The 8805-nt window shown below is 43.8% G+C and overlaps 1 protein-coding gene across 1 annotated transcript; it reads left to right on the top strand.

Annotated features, from left to right (window-relative positions):
- Nucleotides 1–2966: 2966 nt before the first annotated feature.
- On the top strand, nt 2967–8161 carry LOC114155887 (cyclin-dependent kinase 5 activator 1). The gene is made up of 2 exons (XM_028036025.1): nt 2967–3426; nt 4504–8161. The coding sequence occupies exon 2, from the start codon at nt 4592–4594 to the stop codon at nt 5561–5563; it is 972 nt and encodes a 323-aa protein (XP_027891826.1). The 5' UTR covers nt 2967–3426; nt 4504–4591; the 3' UTR covers nt 5564–8161.
- The last annotated feature ends 644 nt before the right edge of the window (nt 8162–8805 follow it).

Raw genomic sequence — 8805 nt, 5'->3', positions numbered from 1 at the left:
GTGACGTTTCAGGCATTGGGTCCTATCAAGTTTTCTGTCAATTTGTGTTACTGTTTGTGTACTGATAGCGCCCCCCGTCACTTCTGATTGGTATTCCGCCTAACACAACTTCCCAAATATGGTTGGGTACCACTTCTTCCTCGTCTCCAAAAAGGATGATAAGAACATGAAACGTTTAGTGTTAAAAGATAAAATCCCTCCATCAAAAGACAAAACAGACACACAGGACAAACAACCAAGCACACACACACACACACACACACGCACAAACCTACATCGTCTGCTCCTACACTGGTATCATTGGTACTTTATTCTGGTAATATTGTGACTTTATTCTCATATTATTATGACTTTTATAATATGAGTTTATTCTGGTACTATTATAATGTTTTCTCATATTTTTATGACTTTACTCTAGTAATATTAGAGTATATATTATACGTTTCGCTTGTATTACTACAAATTTATTATGGTAATATTTGTGACTGATTGTCATATCAGTTTACTCTCATAGTATGATGACTTTATTCTTGTAATAAAATGTAATTTTAATTGTGTCGGGTCCTGGCCAGGATGCACTGCTGCAGTCGGCCACTTGTTGTGCTGCAGAGTGTGTAGAAAACCCATCAGTAGTTTTCTGCTCTGTAATCCTGCAGCTACAAACCAGTTAACTACTAACCTTTGACCCTGCTCCAGCAGGCTTACCTCACACCTTTAAAGGGAAATCTTGCACTCTAATTATAAGGATGTTGTCTATTTCTGGACTGAAGAGAAGTGGAAAAAGAATAAAGTTCATCTGAGGAGCAGATCAGGGATTAGAGGCCGGGTTGGACCAGAATTTACAACCGACAGGGATTTCCTTACAGCATGGCAGAATTATCCTCTGTTCACGTAAACCTTTTGTTTATAATCATCTAAAAATGATCAATAATTCTCTCCAATTTAATTAAATTTTCACATTATGTTCTGCCTGCTGCTGTCTCTGCACTGTTCTCTTATCTCCTCGACACATCACGGCTTCCCATTTCCGGACATTTCTTCTCTCTGGGAATTTCTGGAAGGAAGTTTATCTTCTGAAACATTCGAGATACTTACTGATGTGAAAACATCTAAGGCTGCTTTCAGCATCAAAACTTTTCTTTTTCTTTCTGCTCACCTCAGGTTGAGTTTGACTAGACCACTGCAGAGCTTTGTTTGTGTTGTAGATCTGCTGCTGTGCACAGAATGATCCTACAACATGATCCCTCCACCACCGTGTTCCACACTGTCTGACTCCCATCATGCTGCAGTGCTTCATGCTCAAACGCCTCATCTGCTCAAAAACATCCCAGAAGTATAATTTTTTATCATTACTGGTTTTATTAAATTGTTTAATTCATTTTCAATTTTTAAAATTTGGATTTTTCATATATTAAATGATTTTGGGAATAATCTCCATGAATTTATTTAATGCTTTAATCTTTTATTCTATTCAGTTTATTCATTTTAGATAGTGTGATTTATCATTTTACTTTATTTATGAAAAGTATTTTCTTTTATTTAAATTTTTCAAATTTGTATTTTTTTGGTTATTGTGCAAATAATTAACTTTTTTTAAAATTATTTTTTATCCATTATCTTTGAATTTTTACTGTATGTTCTTTTATTTTTATTTTTAAATTATTATTTTTAAATCTTTTAAATTATCTTGTGATTAATATTCCTCACTAGAAACTGATGGACTTCAGATGGTTTGGAGATGACCTTTGACCCTGTTGACTGGCAGCAGCAGTAGCGTCTCTGAGACCATTGCTGCTGTCTTTCCACCCTGACGTTGTGTCCACATCTTACAGATCAGTGAACTACCAGCTCTGCTGCTTTTGCACAGAAATTTCTTTACTGAACATAAACAACTTGGAGTCCTGGAGTCAATAATGAGCATCTGTTTGAGGAGAAACCAATCAGTTGATTGATAAATTTATTGTCTCTCCTACCTTGTCTAATCCTCTTATCCCCAACAGGCGGGCGGCTGCGTGACCCACAGCTCGGACGGACCCGGTTGCATAACTGCTGACCTGAGAGCAGGTGAGGCAGGCTTAGTCCAGCTGACCTGCAGGAAACCTCATCATCATTTAATCATACTTTCATCCGTCTGCTTCGTGTTTTACTCTTCAGACACAACATTTAGATTATTAGTCAGATATAAACTCTGTCAGCACTTTCTGAGGTCATTTATCTAATAATTAATATTATTTAATATTTCTAAGTCTGTCGGACGTCTGTCTGCATGTCAGCATGTTCTCTGGGTACTCCAGCTTCCTCCAAACATCTGTTAGGTTAACTCGTCCCTTAAATAACCGCTGGACTTGGACTAAGGGATCCATTACATACAACGGAGTATTAAAGACATTGTACACAGAAAAAAGAGCAAATTTCAGCCAAAAAAAAAAAAACTTTTTCTAGACAAGAGAGAAATTTCTGAGTTTGAAAATTTGCAAGAAAAAACTTACATTTTTAGAATAATCGCAGAAATTTTCTAGAAAAAAACTTGTAAATTTTTCCAAATCCTCTCCAATTCTTTACCACAGAGTTGCTGAGTTTTCTACAGAGTTGAGAAATAATTATTCAGTTTGATAAAACAAAATTTCTAATCATTTGAACAGAAAAACCACAAACCTATTTAGTATTTAAATGTTAAATTGAAAAAAAAATCAATCATAAAATTTTACATAATACGTTTGGAGCTTTTTTATAATAATATATTTAAAAAGTACTACATAATTTTTTGCAATAACAAAAATGCATATTTTAATTTTTTCTCCACTGTCCCCTACATGCTGAAACTTGCGGTGTTTATTTTATTATCTTATTTCCTATTCCAACCTTGTGCGTGCGTGTGTGTGTGTGTGTGCGTGCGTGCGTGCGTGCGTGCGTGCGTGTGTGTGTGTTGTTGAAGCTCGTCCTGCTGCAGGAGGCGGGGAGGGTGACGCGCCGCTCGCCCCCCGCTCTGCGCGCTCAGACCTCGGACTGAAGCGGCTCTCAGCTCCGCTCATTCAGCCTCTGGAGCTCCTGCAGAGCGGATCGCTGCTGCTGCTGGACAGAGCCGGACCGGAACCGGAGGGGGTTCTGGGGGACTTTTCTGTGGCTCACAGAGAAGATGGAATGCTTTGAAAGGACTCGGTGAAAGTTTGCAGTTCGGTTTGTGATCATGCACACGAGCCGGCTGAAGCCGCCAGCCGCTGCCAGCTGCCTGTGAAGGGCGGCGGGGGATGACAGCAGCGCCGCAGCCGCTGAACAGTCTCAGCGCAAAAGCCGCAGCTTTCCAGTGATTGCGCACACTGTGCGCCGTCCTGTCACCAACTGCAGAGCGCAATCAGTTTCTCTCTATTGCAGCTCCGTGGACTGCGGCAGGAATTGGATCGGAACCTTCAACCTCCACAGACACAGGTAAGCTGGGAGTTTCTGTTTTTCTGGACCAAACAGAATCTGATCTGTGCAGATTAAAGGTGTTTGCCCACATGATTGTCCGGTAGACTTGGTTAGATTTGGGACCAAAACCGCAAGATTTGTTCCACTTTGTGTCAAACCAACCAAATCCTTTGAGCAACCTGTTCCCCTCCTGGCCTGTGGGGGCGCTGCACCAAGAACCACTGGAGGAAACAACACAAAAACCTCCAAAGGAGACACTGAGTGCAACTTCCTGCTTCACCAAATAGAAACAAAATTGGAGGCGTCAGGTTTGAGCAGTTGGAGGATTTCAACGAGACATTTCTCCAGCTAGCGCTAGGCTAGCACGTTTGTTTTGGTTGTAATTACCCAGAATGCCCAAACATTTTCATGGTTTGTTCAGTTTTTAAATCCAGTTTTCCAACACCTTCAGCTTTGAGTTTACACTTAAATTGTGTTTTCGTGATGCTTTGTATTCCCACCAGCCCTGTTCAACTCTCTTTAATCCAACTCCGGTCTGTTTGCCTAGAAAATTTTGTCCGTTTCAGGAGGAGTGAATTCAAAATCGAACCAAAACAAAAAGAATTCTGTACCACCTACTAACTTCGGTCTGAACTGAGTTTAAGTGCAGTTTGATCACCAAGCCGACCAGAAGCCACTCCAAAAGCAGGAAGTGGCCTACAGTGCAGGGAATTCTGGGTAAATACAACCAAAACAAACTCACTGGCTTAGCAGGAGAAATGACTCATGGGCTTTAATCAAAGACAAAACAGAAATCTTCCAACCATTAAAATCTGACGCCTCCAATTTTGTTTCCATCTGGTGAAGAAGGAAGTTGCTCTCAGTGTCTTCAGAGGTTTTTGTGTCGTTTTCTTCAGTGGTTCTTGGTGCAGCGCCCCCACAGCCCAGGAGGGAAACAGGTTGCTCAAAGGGAACATTTGTTGCAGTTTTCCCAAATCGAACTGAGTCTAAGGAACTATTTAGTGTGAAAAGTTCCTAAACCAGAGTAAAAAACGGATTCTGCTCAGACAAAATCATTAGATTTGATTGCGATTTCTTCTTCTCTGCCTCCATCAGCTCTCGTCTTCTTCTCTTTGTGATGTCCACTGGACTCTGAGAGACAAACCGCAGTTAGGTGGTCCAACCTGCGGCGCTCCGACCCACCATGGGCACCGTGCTGTCTCTGTCGCCGGGCGCTCGCAAACCTGGTTACTATGACAACCACCCAGGCTCGCTAAGCCACTACCCGAGCCTCAGCAGCCGCTCCCTGAACAGCCAAAAGGAGCGCGGCCTAAGGAGAGGCCAGTCCATCTTCCTGCCGGCGCTGACCTGGAAGCGGCTGGTGGCCTCCACCAAGAAGAAGGGGAACCCGAAGAAGGGGCCCAGGCCCGCTGGGGTCCTGGCCGAGCCCCTGAACAACAACAACATCTACCAGCGGGACCAGGTGCTGCACCTGAACCGGGAGAACGTGAAGAAGTCCCTGTCCTGCGCCAACCTCTCCAACTACGAGGGCCCGGCCGGACTGGGTCTGGGCTACGGACTGGGCCTGGGTCAGGGCCACGGATACGGCTACGGAAAGCCGCAGCAGCTGTCCTCGGTGAAGAAGGTCCCCCAGGGGGCGTCCTCCCCAAAGCGCATCATCGTGCAGGCGTCCACCAGCGAGCTGCTGCGCTGTCTGGGGGAGTTCCTGTGCTGCCGCTGCTACCGGCTGAAGCACCTGTCCCCAGCCGACCCGGTGCTGTGGCTGCGCGCCGTCGACCGCTCGCTGCTGCTGCAGGGCTGGCAGGACCAGGCCTTCGTCACGCCCGCCAACGTGGTATTCGTCTACATGCTGTGCCGGGACGTAGTGGACGGCGACCTGGTGGCGTCGGAGCACGAGCTGCAGGCCATCCTGCTCACCTGCCTCTACCTGTCCTACTCCTACATGGGCAACGAGATCTCGTACCCGCTCAAGCCCTTCCTGGTGGAGGCGGGGAAGGAGGCCTTCTGGGACCGCTGCCTCACCATCATCGACGCCACCAGCTCCAAGATGCTGCGCATCAACGCCGACCCGCACTTTTTCACGCAGATCTTTGCTGAACTGAAGAGCGAAGGCGGCTGCGGACCTCAGGATTACAGCCGGGTTCTGGACCGGTGAGAGGAGGCTTCATCTAAAACGCTTCATCCTCCAACGTCCCGGCTGCTTCTCTGCATCGCCAAGCGGAACTATTATGCAAAATTCACATTTTCCACATCTTGGAGCCTGCATTGGGGTCTCAACTGCTTCTAAAAACAACAAACAACAAGTTACAGTTTTTTGGTGTCTGGAAAATAAGCCGTTTCAAAAACCTCCAGAATGTAAAGTGACAAATCAACAGGCGCCACCCTGCTCCCTAGCAACCCCTGCAAAGCCCAGCACATTACCTAGCAACCCCTGTGGAATTCCACCCGTTACCTAGCAACCCAGGCTGAGCTCCAGTGAGTTTGATCTGCTGATTTACCGCTTAACGGGCTCTACAATGGCTGCTGGAAAAGATAAATGTTTCTTTCTTGACTTACACTACAAAAACAGAAAATCTTACCACGTAATTTTGGTCCAATTTCGCAAATAACGCTTGAAATAAGGCAAAACTAACTTACAAGTAACTTTTAAGCAAGACATATTAATTTGTTTTAAGTAAATAATTCCTTAATTTTAAGTAAAACATACTAGTTCCACTGGAAAAATGTTTAAAATTATCTGCCACTGGATTAGAACTTTCATCACTATCAAGGAATTATTGACTTAAAACATGATTCTGTATCTTCTTTGAAAGTTGGTTTCGTCTTACTTTAAGCATACTAACATATTTACTCTAGAAACTAGACAATAAATACTTGGTAAAATTTTGTGTTTTTGCAGTGTACCATCCAGAAGTCACTTGCTGCATTCTTGTTGTACGGGAGGCTGCACTTCTGCTTTTCAAAGATGTAGGGTTGTATCTGCACATCTGTTTGTTGCCATATTTACATGCAAGTGTGAAACGATGAGCTGGGGGGGGGGGCGTGGCCAGCAGCAGCTTATTAAGATTTAAAGTGACAGAGACCCTAAAACAGCTCAAATCAGCCAGAACTGAAATCCCATTATTTAAGAATAATTTGTGCAAAAAGCACGTTAGGATCTGCTCATAGAAGCATAATAGGTCCCTTAAACACACCTAATGGTGACCAAGCGGCTTCAACGGGTTGATTTGAGAAAAGGTTCTGGTTCAGGAAAAGGGAGCAGCTGGAGGTTCTGCGGTGGGCGGAGTCAGAGTGGCATTGTTGGAGTGGAAGGCAGCCAGGCTCATCAGCTGTTTACTCCACACACAAACACACACACACACACACCGAGTCGTGGTAATAAGATTACCAGATTACTGCAGCCACGCCCAGCATCCCTGCGGAGCCTCAGCGGGTAATCTGGACCCGACCGAACCGAGCCGAGCCGGCTGCGTGTCGTTCTGATCCAGAGGCGCTGAGAGCTTCCACAAAACATCCATGCAGGGATGACAGATGAGCTCGGTTCTGGTTTGAGCTCGGCCCATTTTCCCGTCGCTCTCCTGACCTTTCAGAGGAAAATCTGCAGATTTCTGTCTCATCCTTCGTTTAACTCCCGTCTCCTGGGAAACCAAACTGGTTCTGTTCGGCTAGAGCTAGCAAACATGCAGCATTTGGGTTTTCTTTGGTGCTGTAAAGTTTAGTTTCATCCTGCAAGTTTAGACACATAAAAACTATAAACAAGAGTGAAAACTGAACATGAAGCTCGTAAATCTGGTTTTTTACGTCAGAACTTTCCTGTTTGGCTTCATTTGGTCGGGAAAATGAGATTTTCTAACGTCGACGTAACGATGAAGCCATTATTCTGGTCCAGATGTTCCTCCATCAAAGGCAGAGATGCTTCATCTGCTGCAGGCTGTCCAAACTGTTTTCCCCTGGAGGCCAAAACTGGCTGCAGGTGGGTCAAAAAATAGATTCAATTAAAAACACAAAAATGTAGTTTTTGTTTTTCCTGCTCAACATTAAGCCAGTTTTTAAAATAAAATCCGTACAAAATTAGAGATCCAGAACATAAAAAAGGGTTTCCAACTCTAAAAGAAAAATACACCATTTCAAAATTTTGAGGTCTTTAATTGTTTTTAATTTTGTTGGCCAATTTTTTTACATTCTTGACTTGTGGTCACCGGCCGAATAAAATCATTTCTACGGGCACAAATGGCCCCCGGGCCACACTTTGGAGACCCCTGATCTAATGGTTTTCTAAAATTGGCCTTGAACTTTTCAGCATCAAAATTGCAAACTGTGAAGTGAGTATTGAGGCAAGGCAATTTTTTTAATGTGAGAATAAAGTCAATCATACAAGAATAAATGAAAAATAATGAGAATAAAGTGGCAAAAATACAAATGAAGTTGAAATTTTGAGAATGGTCGTAATAACACGAGAAAAGGAAGTCAAAATAATATATAAAACATTTTTATTACATTAACGGAATAGTAGCTGAAGTTCTATTATAAATGTGGCAAATCTTTGTCGATGTTTCGCTAATGTAGAAAAAACGGTGGTGTGGCGTTTCCATTAAACAAGAAATTAAATTAAAAATCAAGCGAATAAGTCATTAAAAACATGACGCGCCTCATCTTTGTGGTTTGGGTGAAAAATCGTTTCCATTGCAAAAACAAAACAATTTTGATGCGACCGAAATTAAATGCGTCGTCCTGGTGGCAAAACGTCTTAATCAAAAAAACTTTTTTTTTTAAACTGTCTTGTTTCCATTAAGCAAATTTATTTTCAAATGTCAATCTGTGTAATTCTAACATTGATGGAAACGCAGCTACAGACAATGAAGTCCAACCGCTCTGCTGTAATCCCGTCATAATCCCACCGTCAATCTGACGAGGAAAATCAGGAAGGAAAACAGTTTGATTGTTTCGTTCTAAACTGGTTGTTTATGCTGCTAACTGGGACCTGAACTGGATCCCAGTCTGAGGAGTTTTTTTCCACTGCAGCCATTTTCTGCTCTGTGTTGTTTTTTCCCTTCATCTCCGGCTTTGACAAGGAGACCAGTGTCTTGTCTCCACACACACACACACACACACACACACACTCAACCCCCCCCACACACACACACACACACATGCACGCACGCTGGGTTGTTATTTGATTAGATTTGACACTCTGCACCCGGCAGCCATTCTCAGGACGAGGAGGAAGGGCAGGCCCGTCTCTCCTCTTCCTCACAGCCAGCTCAGGTGTGGCGCTGTGGTTCTGGATCCACTTAGCTCTCATGTCAGCTGGAGCACTAATTCCCCCTCATCCAATCAAAGCTCTCTAATCCTGGCTGCAAACAGAGGCGCAACGGCCGCCGCCGCTCTGGTGATTGG

The sequence above is a fragment of the Xiphophorus couchianus genome, chromosome 13 (assembly GCF_001444195.1).
Source record: "Xiphophorus couchianus chromosome 13, X_couchianus-1.0, whole genome shotgun sequence".
Lineage (NCBI taxonomy): Eukaryota > Metazoa > Chordata > Actinopteri > Cyprinodontiformes > Poeciliidae > Xiphophorus > Xiphophorus couchianus.
Note: the sequence above shows the minus strand (reverse complement) of the source record. Positions and strands in the feature narration are given on the sequence as shown.

Coding starts and splice junctions, on each gene's coding strand:
- LOC114155887 (XM_028036025.1), top strand. CDS start 4,592: ATGGGCACCGTGCTGTCTCTGTCGCCGGGCGCTCGCAAACCTGGTTAC.